Source organism: Mesoplodon densirostris, chromosome 20, assembly GCF_025265405.1.
Source record: "Mesoplodon densirostris isolate mMesDen1 chromosome 20, mMesDen1 primary haplotype, whole genome shotgun sequence".
Classification (NCBI taxonomy): Eukaryota; Metazoa; Chordata; class Mammalia; order Artiodactyla; family Ziphiidae; genus Mesoplodon; species Mesoplodon densirostris.
The window spans coordinates 9,333,224-9,352,755 of NC_082680.1; the positions used below are offsets into that span (position 1 = coordinate 9,333,224).

At 39.8% G+C, this 19,532-nt stretch overlaps 1 protein-coding gene across 1 annotated transcript in view; it reads left to right on the forward strand.

Annotated features, from left to right (window-relative positions):
• The window catches only part of CSMD1 (CUB and Sushi multiple domains 1), a 1,461,432-nt gene that overhangs the window by 1,175,966 nt on the left and 265,934 nt on the right, over nucleotides 1-19,532 (forward strand). The window contains exon 25 of the mRNA XM_060085850.1: nucleotides 2,374-2,530. Within this exon, the coding sequence (XP_059941833.1) occupies nucleotides 2,374-2,530 (157 nt within the window). The remainder of the gene's footprint in view (nucleotides 1-2,373; nucleotides 2,531-19,532) is intronic.

A 19,532-nucleotide genomic window follows, 5' to 3' on the forward strand; every position in this document is an offset into this window, starting at 1 on the left:
ACAGCCTCCCCCGCATAAACGTGATGCTTGCTTGTTTCATGTGTAAGAGAAATACAGCTCTAAGGAGAGTGTCATGATAGGGATACGTAATGGAAAGCGAGGTTAGTTCTGGAAACAGAGCCCTCGGGTGTAGCTCCTGTAAAAGTGGGGATGATCTCCCTAGTCCTTTCAGCGTTGTCATTCCAGGATTCCTTGTGATGTTTTCTAATCTGTGCTTATCTGCTCCCTTGGCTATTCCACTCGGAGCATATGGCATTTATTATGTGCTAGGCTCCAAGGAGGGTCTGTAGTGCAAATAGTTATAGCCTTGTATTAACATATGACCCAAGGAACCTTTTCCTAATGACTGAAAGGGACATTTTGATCCCAGCTGCTTGTAGATGAGGATATACAACTAGGAGGTTTTGTGCTGAATTAAAATCGCTTGTTACTAATTTAATTGGAAGTAAACATCAAGTCTTTTGCCTTCCAATACTATCTGGGCTGTCATTTGTGATACATGAGAAGCATGAATCCAGATTTTCACCTTGCGAGAGCTGACAACATAATATCCCCACTAGTCAGTTACTTTTTCGTTCAGAGATTTCTACTGTCAAGCCCAGTGCTAACTGCTGGTGATGCAGATAAATAAGACAGAATTACTCTTCCAGAGATGCTTAATAATTCAGTGTGGCAATGGTTCATTTTTAGTGGTCTAGCTATAAGGATCCTGGAGCTAGACGCTGTCCATGTAAGCTATTAAATCTCAGAGCAGCACTCAGACAAGCTAAGACCAGTGGAGGTGACAGTGGAAGATGCTTCAGAGCTTTGAGGACCGAGCCTAAGTGTGTGTTTATTTCCTTTAATGCCCCCTCATCTCCATGGATTTCTATGAATCACAGAGAATTACATGACATGTGGAGTAACCTAAGACCTTGCTGGAGAGGCCTGGACACTTTATTTTTGAGCCAGCATGCTCTGGATTTTAAAACTCTTTATAAAAATCTGGGTGCCAGAAACCTCACTATCAAATGAATCTATGTTAAGCCAAACAATGATTTTTCCTACACTAGCTTGTTGCTAGCTTCCATGAGAAGTTATAGGGTATTTGATTTTCCTACTCGAGCATATGCATATTTAATTAAAATGAAATCAAATAATCCATAAAATTAATTCTTCTAAGTGTGTTTTCTCCATTTAGGAGTATGTGAATTTGTGTCTGTCAGGCAGCATTCATGGTTTACATATGCATTAGAGAAGAGCAGGAGAAGAAAAGTAAGAATTAATCTGTGTGAGAAGGAAAAGAAGTGAGAGAAGTAGGCAGATATGGGGGAAGCTACCAGGGACTTTGATATACTTTATTTAGATAAGGTATTTTTTTATCGAAAAGAACTGGATGTTCTCCAGTATGATGTGATACATTTTCATTCTTTCTTCTAAAAAGCCCTTATCCATACCAGCAGTTCCTTGCCATGAACCATTGCAGTGGTTTCAAGAGGCAAATGGATGAACCTTTCCCACGAAGCATTATAGTCTTGACCACTTAGAGGGAGTGTGAGGGGCTCAAAACTAAATTCTCTAGAACGTGAACGCTGTTTGTTCTGGCATTAAGAACGTGTACTGTGGGACGCCCCCCAGTGCCCACGCCTTAAAACTGTCTGACGCAGTCTCCACTGGGGTAATGTGACTGGCAACCCTGCACTCCCAGTGTGGACCTGGGAAGTCATCACTTCGTGTCCCTTACCCGTGATGTCTGCTCAGAACCAGGCCCGGTCCACTTGCCTTCCAAATGTTCGGGGTATCCACCCAGACTGTACAACCACCTGGGAAAATGGAGTCAGTCCCAAAATGCTTCAGAGCAAGATGACCTCTCTCTCTGATATCGGACATAACAGGATTCCTTTGCTACAACAAATTCAAAATTAAAGTCACCGCAGGCTCAGGGGCTACAAAATGTGACAAGGTTTCAGCACCTCGACTTGTAACACATTTGGATGGAGGAGGAGACATTCACACTGAACTATGACACATCCTTCCAACCTTTGTAAGTGGATTGTGAGGGAAGGAAAAATGGTGGACCATGCAAACTGGAAATGCAAATACATGATGATTTCATTTTAAATAAACACAGAGAGAATGTTCAGCTTGATGCAGATAAAATGATCTGGGCACAAATGGAATCTTTTGTCTTTAATGTTAACGGTAAAGATAAAACTTAAAGAAAAAAGGTTGTTTGCCGGTGTGTCTTCCATCCACTCAGCTTTCTGTAAACTGTGTCACTTTTTAAAGTACTGTATAAAATCGTATCTTTGAACATTTGGATTTCTTGTTAGAATTGCTAACATACAAACAGAATTAAGTGATAAGGGGACTCGTGCTGTGAATTCTCCTCAGGTCTACGATGGAAGAGATAGTTCATCACGTCTGCTGGGGGCCTTCAGTAAAAATGAGCTGACGGGGCTCATCCTGAACAGCACCTCCAACCACCTGTGGCTGGAGTTCAACTCCAACGGGTCTGACACTGGCCAGGGTTTTCAGCTCACCTATACTAGTAAGTGCCATACGACTTAATCGTTTCATTTTACTTTTATTTTCTCAGGATACATCTGTTACTTTGCTGATATGATACATTTTAAATATCGATTTTTTTTCCTGGCCACCTTCCTGTGTTTTGGATTGCTGTTTAATTCTTTGCACTGTTGAGTGGGCAGTAAATTTAGACACATTATCAGAAGTAAGAGTTTGAAACATATTTATTTAGAGGTATTAGTATTTTCATAACATGACTGTACCTGAAAAGAAAATATTATGACATTTAAGGGACATTAGGGTTGGGCTTCCCTGATGACGCAGTGGTTGAGAGTCCGCCTGCCGATGCAGGGGACGCGGGTTCGTGCCCCGGTCCGGGAGGATCCCACATGCCGCGGAGCGGCTAGGCCCGTGAACCATGGCCGCTCAGCCTGCGCGTCCAGAGCCTGTGCTCCACAACGGGAGAGACCACAACAGTGAGAGGCCCGCGTACCACACACACACACACAAAATGCTTGACTTAAAGAGATATTAGGGTTAAAATTATTGTGTGTGTGATTTAATGCACATTGACAAAAATTCGTAGACAATATATGAAAGATTTAAAATGAATAATATAATTAATAGTAATAGTCTTTGAATGCCTGCAACACATCAGTACTTTTCTATTATATCTATCTATCTATACATACACATATGCGATTCCATACATTATGTAATATAGATTATGTATGTGTAAAATATAATAATTTATACATATAGATACACACATGCACACATATAGGTGTGTGTGTGTATATATACTCTATGTTGTAAGTGCTTTCTTATCACAACTCATTTCCTCCTGAGAAAACTAAACACAAGTAATTGGAGTGTGTGTCCAGGACACCAGGTGTCTGAGTCAGTGGAACCAGGATTCGGTCTGTAGCTCACAGTTTTAAGCCGTGTTCTTAGTGCCCCCACATTAATATAATTAATATAAATCAATATGGAAAATGCCTTTTTTTAAAAAAAAGATGAATATAAAGAAGACAGGAGGGTAAAACAAAGGAGGAGAAGGAATTGTTCTTTCACAAAGAGAAGTTGGACATGTGATAATTGTCATTTTCAACATTTTTAGTTCCAGAAAAATAAAGTAAAAAATATAGTTATTTGGTATAGGTTATTAATTAAAATTAAGTAATAAATTAGCTAAAATGCTTAAAATATACAAGACAGTCCAATCCTTCACCAACCTGATGATTAAAAATCTTTGTGATACCAAATACCATGACATAAGAAATTAAAAATTTCAGATTTTTGAGCATGAAAGTCTATTAGTGATTATCAAGACTGATTCCTTTATTTGATAGATAAGCAAATGAAGGCCTGAAAAATATAATAACTATCCCAGACATAAAGCTAACCCAAGTGCCTTAAAGGAGGATTAATTGCCTCAAATCCCCCTTGGTAGGTGAAATTACAGTTGAAGAATTATAATCCTTTTGACAAAAATAGAATTATAGTCCCATGGACAGGATGAGAAAACCCCCATTTCACTTTCATGAAAATAACCATTTAAAAGGCTCCATGAATTGAAAGCATACTAATTATATCATGTGCAAATAAATTACTAGCAGTTATATTACAAAATAAATTTATAATTACAACTTTTGTTTACTAGAATTCTACTTTTCAGAATTTCATACTCAAAAAAGTTTCAGAGAGTTCTTGTCAAACCAGTTTGCTTTGATTACAGATAAAATGTAAACCGCCATGATCTCTTTTTTCTTCTACTGCGGGTTTTCCATCAAATGTTCATCAATTTTTGATTTATTACTCGGATGTGTCAACACACACCTCCCAGTTTTTATACTGGTCTTACAGCCTTAGAGGAACATGGGCACATGAGAAGGAAGATAATGTGAAAGCTCTGGGTGCCTTTCTGAGTTTCCTTTGATGCACACCTGGGTCCCCCTCCCTTGTTGCTTTGGCCTATCTGACAAATCGTGCTTCCTCCAATGGCTTGTAAGCAAAGAGCTAAAACCTTGCCCGAGAGTTGTCCTCTCTCCTTTGTGCATCTTCATGACCTCATCCTCAGGGCTGCCCAAGTGTGGAGGTTGCTAAGCTCACAGCTACTTCATAGGAAAGGTATCATGTTAGACTTCTACGTTACATTGCAGTACTTTTTCAACCCTCGTTACCGCATCCTGTTTTCCCTCTGACGATTTCCAAGGAGAGTAATTCTTGATTTATGAGCACTCATTCCTATCCTTTCATGGTTGTGCAAAAGATATCCAGAAGCAAATTCAAGCCTGCTGGAATTTATAGTCACTTTATTTATTTATCAGTGAGATGGGGGTTACAGAACTGTTTCCAGAATTCTTACATCCCCTTTATTTTCCAAATGGCAGTGAAGAAAGTCCACATACCCTAAAAACATGTGATGGGATTGAAATTAGAGGTTGTAACTTCCTCTGTGTATCATGCCTACCTTCCCTCGTCAAGAAGAGTTGCCTTCACATATATACAATGGAATATTACTCAGCCATAAAAAGAAACAAAATTGAGTTATTTGTAGTGAGGTGGATGGACCTAGAGTCTGTCATACAGAGTGAAGTAAGTCAGAAAGAGAAAAACAAATACCATATGCTAACACATATATATGGAATCTAAAAAAAAAAAAAAAGTGGTCTGAAGAACCTAGGGGCAGGACAGGAATAAAGACACAGGCATAGAGAATGGACTTGTGGACACGGGGAGGGGTAAGGGTAAGCTTGGACAAAGTGAGAGAATGGCATGGACATATATACACTACTAAATGGAAAACAGATAGCTAGTGGGAAGCAGCTGCATAGCACAGGGAGATCATCTCGGTGCTTTGTGACCACCTAGAGGGGTGGGATAGGGAGGGTGGGAGGGAGACGCAAGAGGGAGGGGATATGGGGATATATGTATACGTAGAGCTGACTCACTTTGTTATACAGCAGAAACTAACACAACACTGTAAAGCAATTATACTCCAATAAAGATGTTAAAAAAAAAAAAGAAGTGCTTCCATGTGCTATTCTCAGCCCCTACTAGACAGCATGTGACGGTTGTCACTATTTCTCCATGGCACCCTCCAGACTGTGAGGACCTTTGCTGCTTCTCCTGTTTCTCTGAGTAACTTTGAGAAACCTTGAAGCTGTGGATCTGTTTATGAGCACTTTCCAATTGTATGGATTTTATTTTTATAACATAGCAGCACAGACTTTCTAAAAGTAGAAGAAAGAAATGTTGGTGACGGTTTCCATTTATTTAGCTCTTAGTATAATCAGTTTGATGGGAGTAACTATCTTTTCTGCCTGTTTTTCCTCTTTCCTCCACCTACAATAACACAGATGCTACCCAGGTGCAAGTCTTATTTCCAGGATTGTCCTGGAGCTGGAACACACTGCCAGATGGGAAAAGATATTTGTAATATAGCACTGATGGTGCTGATGGCTATAATCAAACTATTATTGACTTCACATTAAATTCTTAGGTTTAAACACTCGGTAATTAAGTTTAAGAAATCCCAAGCTCCCACAATGTGGTTGAATACCTGAATCAAATCTTCATCTCTAAAAGATGGTTTGGAAATAATGAATGGCTGTAAAATGTTTTCAGCCAATTATTAAAACTTAAGACTATTTGAAGGCACTTTCAACTATTTTCAGAAGACTTTTGTAATTGCCTCTTGCTCGTTAATTGCATTACTGAAGGAAACATTCATATTTAAATGTTTCAAATCTGTAATTAATCTACACACAAGTGGATTAGAAAAAGTCAACAGAGTAAATATATAGCTTAATAAACATCTTGAAGTTTTTCAAATGAGTACAAATCATATTTGTATATCCTTTAATATTTAGAGCATACTACCCAATACCTTCTAATTTCACCATCTTGGCAATTCTGGGTCTCAGTAAATAGCTCCTTTTACTCTTCTTCATAAGTTAGAAACTCAGTCTCCAAATCTGTAAGTGGTTTGCTGAGGCTTTTACCTATGGGGTGTTATAGCTGGGAGCCAATCCAGGTCTTCTAAACAAGGGCCGGAACTGTTGATGACCTTATTTTCAAATATTTTAGATGATCCCACTTTGATGAGTTCCATATTTATTGACTGATATTTATATATGTAAAGACATTGGCAAGGAAGAAAAGCCAGGCATCTTTGGGACAAGTAGGAATAAATATATTAGTAAACATTTATTAAGCAACTGCTGATTTCTGAGTAGTACGTTAGAGCAACATACAATAGGAAAAGTTTACCTCCATTGGAAAACACTGCTTTTTATTACAGATTTGTCCATTTTCATAACAGATGATAGTCTTCTGAGCCTACAATTATGTCAAGTGGAAGCATAACCCATAAGCTCTTTAGATCAGGGACAATGGGTGTTCATTTTTTATTCCCCTCTGTACCTCGCACAGATGTCTGATCTAAAATATTAAAAGCTTAGATTGGCTCATTGTTATTCAAGCTGTATTCCATGGAGCACTAAGATTCTGCAGAACTGTCTCAGGCCAATAAGAGTTTCACCTTATTTAGCATAAGCCTTTCTTTCTTTCTTTTTTTTTTTTTTTTGGTATCCCAGTGATTGTAAAGCTCTTAAATATCAGGAAAAATCATATTGACAGTGGATTGCTATGTCTTCTAAATAATTCAGCAAATATTTTTACAGAAAAGTAGTTCTGGAAATTTTAAAAAAAATTACCTTTTGAATTCAGAATTCTTTAAAAAATATATTGACCCCTTTAGAGTTCCACAGGGATGTTCCCAGAATAGTCACTCTTCAGAAACAGTTTCCCACAGGACTTTCTGGTTGTGACTCTTACTGATTTAAGTAGAGAGGAGCAAGCAAAACATCAGTCACACTTGAACAAATATTCTTGCTGTTTGGGGGTGTCGTAAAAGAACTGTATTTTAGACCACCTTCTCTGGGCCACCTTGGTGTGTCTGTTTGCTGATTGATCAATGACTGTACCGTGTATTATTTGTGTACTGAATGTTTAGCACTATATTGAAACAGAGAAGGCAGAAGCCATGGTTCCCGTTCACAGATAAATGACTTACACGTGCAGCACTTGTGAAACACTGGTCCGTGGAAATGTGGCTGCAGCTTCATGTTCTCAACTATGGGATGGGTCAGCAGGGGGTGCCATAGAAATCAGTTCAGGGCCCAAACTGATATGTGTGACCGTAATGTATCCATCTCCTGATGCACTACGTTGATGCAAAGATGAAAATCTTTTGATTTTGACCCTTAATGTATTGCTGTATTTGACCCCTAATACATTTCATTTTTATATGAGTTTGCTCTTTTTCTCCAAAGAAACTGTAGCTCCTCGATGATGGTATGTGATCCTAGTACCCCAAGAGTTAGAAATATATATGACACATATTATATATATTTATTTATTTGTGATGATGGCAAATATAATTTTCCAGAGCAATGAGAGATCATTGAAAGCTGGAATCACCCTAGAGGCCTCCAGAATTTTCTTTCCTTCCTGCTAGATGCCCTCTGACTCATCCCTTAAGATTGCAGTTAAATGCCAGGTTCTGTATAAAGGCTGTTCTGCTCCAGATTTCTAGAGCAGAATCACCTGCCTCTCCCACGCTCCCTACCCCATGCATTTTGTCTCTAATCTTTTGTTTTTACCAACAGAAGGGGTGAGGTTTTCAAGAGGAGGAATCTTAACTTGATCACTTTTGTATCACCTCCATAGTCACTTAACAAATGATAATTGAGTTGACCTAGATTTGCATGGAAGGAGGCAGATTTGAGTAAAGATGCGGAGAGTAGAATATGATCTTGGAACTCATGAGATAATGAATATGAAAGTCTGAATAGAGTGGAAGATGGATGATGAGGAGAAAAAGGAAGACAAAGGAGCTGCGGGAACCTGATTATGGAAGCCACTGAAAGCTGATCGGGGTATTGGTCAACATTAAGGCAGAGCCATTAATAATATTGGAGGAATGAAATTACTGCAAGTGTGGGATTGAAAGAAGAGGATGATAACAGCCCCAAACAGCTCTGTCTGTGCTCTTGCCACCCACGAGTGACCTGAGAGTAAAGGAGAAAAGCTACTTGCTGACTTTTACAATAACACACATAATGGGACGGAGCAGAAATATGGACTTATTTTTACTTATAAATGGAGTGGTCAGATTGAAATACTATATGTCTTTTAAAAACAAGAAGAAAAAGGAGGGATGCCTTGGGAGGGTGGTGTGGGGTAGTCAGTAGTCACAGAAGAACAGACAGATGGACCTTAAAAATGGAAGTTCTTTGGTAACCCCTCAAGATGTATTTGGCACAGAAGACTAAGCAAGTAGATGCTGGAGTCTTATACCCCTGGTAAACCAGTGCTGTGGTGGAAGTGGATTAATTAGGCTGCCCTCCCTTCAGGCCCATTGGCTTTATTTAACTGAAGTCCCTTGCTCTGATTCTGTGGTTATCAGGCAATATTCTCAGTGTGACTGGGGTGTCAGTGTGGCTCTCCCAGTAGGAAGACAGTGACTTATTTGTGTTGACATAGGGATTCCAGTGCATGGACTGACTCCATTTATTGTTTTCAATTAGGGAATTGGAATTCTGGCGTTGTGCTTAAGTCACTAGAGTCCCCCATGAGATGAATCTCTTTTGGGTACAGAACCACGTGTCTGATCCTACAAAGTCATCCTTCAAGAGGCAGCCTGCTAGCTTTCCTGGGGTGACTTAACCCCCCTGGCTGTTGCAAGCCTCATTTTTCTGTTTCAGACTTTTATAATATAGACTGTAGAGTGGGGAACCCACGGTCAGGGACATCTCTAAAACGCTGAAGAAAAAGAAGCTTGAGGGGATAGACGAGGAAGAACATTTCAAAGAACTACTAAGAGGCTGGAGGTGAGCATGCAGACCTGAAGGGCAGAGCCGCCACTGGTCCATACGGCCCCTTTGTGCGTATTATTGTTTACAAAGGAGGGAAAGTGCTTATCCTGGAAAGTCAGGGTCTCAGGGCACGCCCTCCGCAGCTGCACTAGGCAGCTCTGCGAACAGCAAAGCACACAGCCTGGAGTCCAGAGACCTGCCCAGCGCCTGGGCTGCATAATTTGCAGATGATGGTGTTCTGTTTGGGGACAGGAAAACTAGGACTTCGCTTTCCCTGCAGCCAAATCTCTCATGGCTGGTTAATTTCCATTCTTCAGTCTCTTGAAATGGTCACCCTGCACCCAACCCTGAATTATCTAAGATAAGCACCCTAGACTAGAGAAACCTCCAAGTCCCTTACAACTGGAATCTCGGAGAAGAGAATGTGTCCATTTCCCAAGATGGCCCCTCATTTCCAGCCTCAGGGATCCCCGCCCCCCGTTCACACTGTTTTCTCCAGCTGATAAGGGGCGGAGGTGGGTGATGTGGCCCTGACTGATTCGGAACTACCCACAGCGTATTCTGGGAAGCGGAAGTAAGAGCTCAGAGCCACAGTTATGCAGCTGTCATTGCGATTTTATTAACATGCTGATAGAGTTAAAATGACACCAGCATTAAACACGCCATTATAAATGAGTGAACGACTCTGGGTAGGAATATATCCTCAAGGCCAATAATGAAATACTAAGCACTGTCACCTTCGCGCTTCAAAACAAGTCACAAATATTGCAAGCATGAAGTATACACGGGCAGGGTGAGCCATCAATTACGGGAAAACAGAGCTGCTGATGGTAAAGAATAGAGTTAAGTCAGAAGCTGAAATTTGAAGACCTTGAAATCATGGCTTGATAACAAGAGCTAGTTATCTACGGGCTTGGTTGACATCCTGAGTGGGTGGATGTAATTTTGGGGGTGTCCCTCCTCCTGCCCATCCCCACCCAGTTACATCAGGAGTCACCATATTTCTTTGGGGTTTTTTTCCCCAGCTTTACTGAAATATAAATGGCACATAATAAGTTTTAGGTGAGCAGCGTGTTGATCTGCTGCATGTATAAATTGTGAAATGATTACCGTAAGGTTTGTTTAATGCCACCATCGCCTCACATAATTACTTTTTTGTGTGTGTGGTGAGATCTGCCTATTTCTGATAGAGATTCTTCTGATACCTTTACCTCCCCGACTATGAAGGAGATTTAAGTGCACAATGATATGTTCATTTCATAACTGCTTTTTTTTTTGACAACTAGATTTTGGAAATTCTGTACAAGCTAAGTGGCAGTTATAAAAGCAAGTTCTTGAATCCAGGTTTATAAATAGCAAAGACATACACAAATTTCTCAGAAAGTCGTGGTTGTAATATGTGCAGGCATTGCTATTTACCTAATAAAATCTACCATGTTATTCCAAGAATAGCATTTATCACATTTTCAGTCTTTATGTTCTAGAAAGTCATATCAAAACAATGTTTGGTTCAATGAGTAGTTTTAAAACTTATTTATAGTCGTGCTGCAAATCAGGGGAAAGTATGGAATAGGGTCCAGAAAACAACCGGCTTGCACGTGAGTCCACACAACAGATTTTTATTTCACTTCAATGAAGATGAAAATTGTGGCAAACATATCTTGCTGCTCTGGTGTCTGCTTGTGTGATACTAGAGTATTAATGTGTAATTTGTAAATAAAGGTTTATGGAGCAAGAAATTGTTCTTAAATTCAGCAGATAAAACTGCTGGGAAAATGTGATTAGCATTATTTGTTTTTCCACAGTTAACTAGTAGGTAATTTTATAAAAGTGTTATAAAATAATAGGCAGTTATTTTGTGAATAAGTCTATTCCCAGAAAAAAATGAGTTGTGTACTTCTAACTTTATTATACCTAGGTTAGATTTATTTTAGTTTGGGGGTTATCACTGGAACACTTCTCCCATGAATCAAGTACTACATAGCAACTCTCACCTGTGAAGAAAAAAAAGACAATTTTTAATAGGCTTCAAACCTTATTTTTAAAAGGTGTATATATTAAGTGAAAATTAAACTGTATACTCAGAATTTATTGTGCTATGAAAAGGATGGTATAATAAAGAGAGAAAACGGTTTAAAGTCAGTGATGTGACTGGCATATGACCATATATGCTTATGTGATTGCATTATTGGAAAGCTCCCCTATCAAAATATCAAGCCATCTCCATACATTTTTTTATAAGCTTACACCTTCTTGTAGGAATTCTGAAAATCGCATTTTTACTCTGCTTTTACAAGAAAAGAAAGCCTATAGAATCATGTTGTATATAATACAGTTTTCAAAATAGAATGGCTTTCAGTGGAAATATCACAGTGGAAAAGGCAGTCCAATAGAGAGAGAGGCAGTCTGTTAGTCCCTACAAAGAACTCTGTATTTACTGTAAAACAAGGTGGACATTTTACAAAGAGGAAAGCATCTCAGGGAATGGCGAATAAAAAACCAGTTCCCAGTTCCCAATACAAGCATACAATTCATGGTTTGCCTTAGAAAGTTTTATTTTTATGGGTATATTTTTAGATAAACATCCAAATAAATGTTTAATTCTTGTAAAACATCATTAAGAAAATACTTGAGGCCAAACTTGATAGCATTTTTAAGAAGTGAGGCTTAGGGTTGAGTCATTGCTTTACCTGGAGGCTGAAACCCCTCCTACCTGTGGCTACCCCACGGGGAGGCTGCCGTAAACACAGGACATGAATCTGCATCCATTTTTCACAGGGAGGAAAAGGCAAAATATTATTATGATTATTTAACAAAGGAAAGTGACACAGGTGATGCTTAATCGACTTACTTGGTGTCAAAAGTAAATTCGAGGTATAGATGGGCATACAGGCTGGGTTGCTTGCCTTCTAACTGGATATTTTATCATCTTGCTCCCTTCTTAGCATGTATAATATCACAAAGACTAAAATATAAGTGTTTACAGTGTTTTTAAAAAATTCCAGTGAAACCATGAGATGCTTTGCTTCTGTGTCAATGTGAGAGTTGCCTAATTGGTATCGCAGGTCACCCTGGTGACCCACGTCATGGTCCTCCAAGCCCTGTGAAAGCCCCTGCATGCTGGTGGGTCTAGGAACTGCTTCTACATAGCTTTTCATCATTTTCTATGAAGTTTAGTTTTGTGGGCTGTTTTTTTTTATTTTGTAATTCATAATTCTTTATATTTTGTGACAGTTTAACAGTTGATACACACTGCTATCTATTTTCCTCTTTCAGAATTAAATATATTGTTGGTCACCAATCCTTTGAGAAAGACAAAAGGACTCAGAGAAGAGTGACATAAATGATTTAATTACAAGGATTAAACTAAAAGCATATGACTTGAGTGTGAAATAAAATGAAGGCTGACAGATGATATCACCAAATGCTATAAAATCTTAACATTTTATGGGAAGAGTGATGACAGAATTTTTTCCATTCTTCTTTAGGGGAAATAAAAAGCAATAATTATTGTATTAGTCAAAGTCATATATACATTGTTTTTGCAAAGAGTCATTCATGGGAAGATAGGAATCTCAGAGAGACTTTGATGTCTTGTCAGAAGGGAAGTGCTGGGTAATGGATCATGGGTCACTTTATGTCTGATTTTGATTTTTCTTACATGCATTATAGCATTCTTAATGACTCTTTAAAAGGAAAACACGCATGAAATCTATTCAGATTCAAAATTATTATTTTCTCAACTTCATGAATTTTGACATAAGGACATTTGAATGCTATTCAGATTTCCACAGCATCATCAAATGAGAGGTCATTTTGTTGTTGTTTTTGTTTTTTACTAAGTAAACATTCCAGAAAATACTGTTATGAAATAATTATGTCTGTCGAATTCCAACACTAGGCAGTTAGCCTGGGGGATATGAAAACATATTAAGTCATCTGGAATATTCAGCTTCACATTTGCGAAGACTTGAGAGTGATACACTTAACACCATTCAGTAACAAACTCCAGGAATGTGCATGCACTGTCAAGTATTTTAACCCGATAGTGAGATGTGAGGTGAAACATAACACTTTCCTGAGTCTCTGGAGACCAGGAGCACGAGTCCCAACTCTGTCACCAGCCAGCTGTTGGATTTGTCATACCACAGACCATATTTGTCTTTTGTAAATAAGTAGTTGTTCTTGGACACTCAGTTCTGAAATTCTATGAAAAAAATCAAAGGATATTTTAACTGTTGAAAGGGGTGTGAAAGTTTTCTTGTGATGATTTTAAGAACGTTTACCCTTCAACGCCCTTAACAATTGGGTAACTGAGGGCTCCAGCATGAAGTGTAAGAGGACCAGAGAGCCACGCCAACATTCCTGGACCCGGTGGCTGTTGTTTAATGAGCCGGAGCAATGGGGAAGGGGGGATTTCATAGTAGGAGAGAGGCGGACTTTATTTATGGATAATGGGACTTTGACATCACTTGATATTTGGTGTTAGGGTTTTAATCTTGCTACAATATATAGCACTGATTGTAGATGCAAGTGAAGTTAGAATTTACTTATTGGACATTGTGTGATCTAATTCTGATGTAATGACTGTAAGAACAAGGTGGTAAAGGTAAAAATATAAATGACAGATGTTTTTTAAAACCCTCAGTTTCCAGGACTCAGTGATGAAGTGGATTGTAAATGAGATGAAGAAAGGCATGAGGATGGCTCTGAGGGTTGAGTTTGAACAGATGAGGGAGGTTTCAGTGCTCTTGCGATCAGTAATAAAAATAGTTCGGGACTTAGCTGGAAATTCTAGCATTTCCTAAGAGAGGGTAATGATGTATAATGAGAACTGATGGGATTCCCTCTTTGGAAAAAACGTTTATGGAGAAATGTGTCTGTCTACCCTCCATTCTAAGTTTGTTCAGTAATGCTGAATACATTCTGAAATTTTCCTAACTGCATATTTTTTATCGAAAGCTATTTTAAAATCCTCCCAAATTTTGTAAAAATCAGAAAAGTATTAAAGTTCGAAAGGCATGCATTTATATTCATGATTTTGAAAGCCAGTTCACCGATTTTTTTATATGTGGACAAGCAGTGAATTTTGTATTTTCATAACACTTGGAAATCATTAGAAGCCTAATGGTTTATTTGAATCAAAGTCACTTACTAACAAATTAGAATTAAAATAAGCATCAATGGATCATAGTAAATAAATATATTCACTGCTTCTATTTTAACTTGTGTGCTTACTTAGGTGATGCAGTAAACAGAATTCACTAATCTATCCCTGTCTTCAAGGAGGTGAGTTTTTAGATGGAAAAATGAACTATATGCACCAGAAAACATTGAAGACTAAAAAACTTGCAGCACACCAGTCATCAGAAATTCTGTGGTAGGATTCATAGCAAGTGCAGGGAGGATGAAGAGCGCTCAGAAGGAATAGCTAGAAGCCCCAGCAGGAAGGCTCTGAACTTGACCCTCGAGGATGAGCATGGTTTGGAGGATGAGCAGTACTTGGGCACAGTTGGGCAGTCAGCCTGCATGCTGAGGCAGTGGTGGGTGACAGGACGTGACAAGATCGTAACTAGATGGGTATTTCCTGGGTCCTGTAGGCGATCCTGTCAGGAAGTCTTTTAGAAGGCCAGGTCGACCCTCAGCAGGAGGTGAGGAAGATGGGCACCAGCAGGTGAGGGTCAGGAGGGAGGTTTTTTGCAAGACATGTGTGAGTGGTTTGGGAGCAGTGGAAAGATGGAGTCAGAGATTATCTCCAGGAGTGGGGAGTGTGAGCATCTTTGAGAAGAGTGAGGAGGTAAGAAAGTGATGCCGATTGGGAAGACAGTGCATCCATGGGCTTTGTGGGGCTCACAGAATCATCTGGCTGCACACTTGGCTTTCTTATGTGTCTGGGCTTTGCTCCTGAACTCTCTGTGATGCTTAGCGCAGGTGAAGCTTCACAGCCCCTGTGGCGAAGTCCCAGGGAGCCCGTTCTGTCTCAGCCGGGCTCGGGGCTGCCCCGGAGCTAATTCAGGTAGCTCGTGTTACTAGTGTCCCAGGAGAGAGCTGGGTGAATGCACGGGCTGTCAATGACAAGTCACAGTTAGGCTGATGGACGGCAGTCACTCACACAGACAGTCCTTGAAAGAATGAGCTGTAGAAAACGAGGAACAGCATTCTTACCTCCTTCTGCTGTGATGGGCCAGCAGTTGTCTTGTTGTGGCTGTCACATATTAGGAATTGATGTCCTCACCGCATTGCTTGAGGTAGAACATTCTGGCATGTGGTTTGACAATTACATTGTATTTGTTGTAGAATAATAAAAGTAACAGTGTGAATAATAACAGCAGCAATAAATCCAAGTATTATTGGTAATCCTTTATATTTATAGAGTGTACTTATGAAGGGCTCAAAGTGTTTTCATAAATCTTTTACTTTTTCTTATAAAAATCTCCACAATATGGGGGCAGAAAGAAAGAAGCATCACTCTGTATAGTGAGCACTTGGAAACTGAAAAGGACAGGCTAAGGGACGTGATCTGAGGATGGACTGAGTCTAGGACGGTATTTTGCAAGTATTTCCCCTGATCCTCCATCCTCTCCAACTGGTCCTCACGCCCCGGGCCCCTGGCCATCTGATTACGATGTTCTCAGCCTCTCTCCAGTGGGGATCCTTTCATTCATCACTCACTCACCTTCTTCCCCTTGGGGTCCTTAGACATCAGCCAGTAGGGGTGACTTTGCCTTCCTCCCAGACTTTTTTTTTGTGCCATGAGTAGAAACACAAACTAAAGAGAGGAAAGAACCGTCCTTGGGGAATCAGGACTCTTGTCAAGTGCTGCCTCCAGTATAATCTCTTGGGGATTAGCGTGAGGTTCATTTGGTGTGGGTAAACTTGACATGTTTCTTGATCCAGTGTGGAAAGTTTTCTGCGGAAAATAAAATGTAACACTTATTTTATGAATGAAGAAAAATGGAGCCCCCCATGGGACATTTCAAAATGATTTTCATTCCTTTTTCGGCTAAATCAAGTGACCCCTCCTTAGCGGATGAGAAGAGACTAGGTACCTCGTCTTCTATAGTTTGTCAGGAAGTGTCTTAGTTCCCCCGTTCCTGTCTCACTGAGAACGGCTGGAGGACCCTGGGGTGGGCACATCCGGTGCTGGGGCGAGTTCCTCCCGAAACGGAGACGGAGTAGCGGGAGAGGGAGGGACCGCTTCAAAAGCGGCAGAGGGAACACCCTCTGTAGCGGGAATCGTCATCTTGATTCTGTGCTTATTCAACTGCTTGACGTGTGTGCTTGACTTTCTCTGTGCTGCCACCATTTATTTGGGCTGTGACAAACTCTCCAGTCTGTCTTGCTTAGGATCTTGTGATTTTCTAAGATTATTTCCAGGATTAAGAGAGAGAGCGTAGATGCAAGTGCCTGACACACCAAGTGGCGCAGAGCAGGTGTTCTGTACGTGCTGCTTCCCTCCCCTTCAGGTTCACGTCCACCTTCATGGAGACACACATCGGAAGTCAGGGCCCAGTCTGTTCATTTGGTTCCTAAGCAAATAGTAGACGCTGAGATCCATGGGCGAAAATAGTAAATGAGCATCAGCTTGTATTTCTCTATTAAAGTAAAAAAAGGTATGATGTCCATCTGGATATTGCCATATAAAAACAAATAAATGCAAACATAGATAACATAGAGTTTGAGACACTGGACATTAAAATTATATGTTATACTACTAGTAAACGACTTTTAAAAATAACTTATTGATGTGTTCCTAATTTTCCTCCTCCAGTTTTCCCACTGTTTCATTTAATGGATTTAGTTTTTCCTAAGCGAGATGGAGAAAAATCTGAAAGTTCTTCTATGGGTAAAATAATAATATAAATCAATTTGACAGGAATGCTCAAGTTTCTTTTAAAAAAATCATCATTGAAAGCGTTTTATTGTTAAAAATATGCAAATATATTACAATATGTTTCAATTATGGTATTTATGATAGATACACGTAGAAGTTTCTCATTTCCCACCTTGTTCTAGTTATTGGCTCTACTTATATTGATATTTAATTTCATAAGCTATCAAAACCTATATTCAATCTGGTTTTAATTTCTACCCTGTTTTGCTCTCAGGTTATATCAAATTATATAATTATATATTGTAAAGGATTTCAGTTCTTCTTCTTTTTTTTTTTTTTTTGCCGTACGCGGGCCTCTCACTGTTGTGGCCTCTCCCGTTGCGGAGCACAGGCTCCGGATGCGCAGGCTCAGCGGCCATGGCTCACGGGCCCAGCCGCTCCGCGGCATATGGGATCCTCCCAGACCGGGGCACGAACCCGTATCCCCTGCATCGGCAGGCGGACTCTCAACCACTGCGCCACCAGGGAGGCCCTTCAGTTCTTCTTAACTTTGCATTTGGCCCTGAAGATCCTCAGGACTATAAACTAAAATTTAAAGAATCAACAATAGTTAATCAAATGCTTAAAATAGTTAAGGTACTTTAAGCAATTTGTGATTTTCAAAGTTTAGAATAAAAACATGTTGAGTTTTATTTTTTAGACATATTATCCCTGGACAAAAACAAACAAAGAACACAGACCTTTAAAGAGAAGTTACTTTTTAAATTCTGCTGCAAAAAAGAAAAATGAAAAACTACCACTCTGTCTTGCAATATGTTCCGACAATAATTGAATTACATTCTTTGTAATTAAATGTGATGTACAGTTGGCCGAACTCATTTCATTGTACTTCAGGGTGTCCCTTTATGTAAATGGATGTCTGTATATGCATATCTGTTCGTTTTTGTCAGTAAAACTGAAAGAAGTGTCCACCTTTGAGCGTGACATATTGTTTGTGGTCACCCGGTGTCCCTTGGAGAGTACAGGTGGCTCATTTAGAAGCAGCCATATGTTATGTGGGTGGCTGCCTGTGAATGGGCTGCCCTGTACTGGCATCCTGCTTTCACAGAAACCTCAGGAAGCACGGGAAACTCCAGCTCCGTGAGCAGTTCCGCACCTGAAACGTCGATGTTTGTCCATTCCGTTCTCCTTAAGCACTTGTTGGTGTGAGAGTATCGCTGCCGATGGAGCTCTGAGCCCTGAGGGCCAGGCTGTGCCTGCACATGCAACCACAGTGCAGTGTCATGTGAGACGTAGCACATAGTAAGTGCTTAACAAGCGTGTGTTCAATTAATGACTGGGTGTCCCTTTAAGATGTATGATATTAACTGTTGTTTTGTACAGATTGTGAGCTCCTGGTGGGGCAGGACTGAGATTAATTAACTTTTTATCTTCAGCACCTAGTAGAATGCATGACACACAGTAGGCACTTTATACATGCATGTCAACTAGGTGATTTATTTATTTATAATTTTTTTAATATAAATTTATTTTATTATTTATTTATGGCTTCATTGGGTCTTCGTTGCTGCGCATGGCTTTCTCTAGTTGCGGCAAGCGGGGTCTACTCTTTGTTTCGGTGCGCGGGCTTCTCTTGTTGCAGTGGCGTCTCTTGTTGCGGAGGCTTCTCTTGTTGCGGAGCACGGGCTCTAGGCGTGCGGGCTTCAGTACTTGTGGCTCGCGGGCTCTAGAGCACAGGCTCAGTAGTTGTGGCACACGGGCTTAGTTGCTCCGTGACATGTGGAATCTTCCTGGACCAGGGCTCGAACCTGGGTCCTCTGCATTGGCAGGCGGATTCCTAACCACTGTGCCACCAGGGAAGTCCTAGGTGATTTAATTAATGAATTAAGGTTGTAGGTCAGAAGATGCTCCAGATTTATGTTCCTAACTATATTAGTGAAATTATCTCATTTTTTTCACTTTATGCCTATTAACGTAGTGGGTTAAAAATTATATTGAGAAATTATACTCTCCAACACATTTTACCCATAAAATAGTAATATTACTAGACTAAGCTACTATTTACAATTTACTACCTTCATCACCAGGTAGAAATCATGATGAAAAATACATTTTAGGAGAAGAGTATTAACAGCTTACATTTACAATCAGAGTCGCGGTATTTATGTCAACATGAAAACATTTTTGCTTAAAACTAAAATGTGTAAAGGACATGGATCATCTGAACAGATTCAGTAGTTGTGCCAGACAAACATTAGTATTTATCAGATAACTTGAGGCTCATTCTGTTTGGTGAAAGGAGCCAT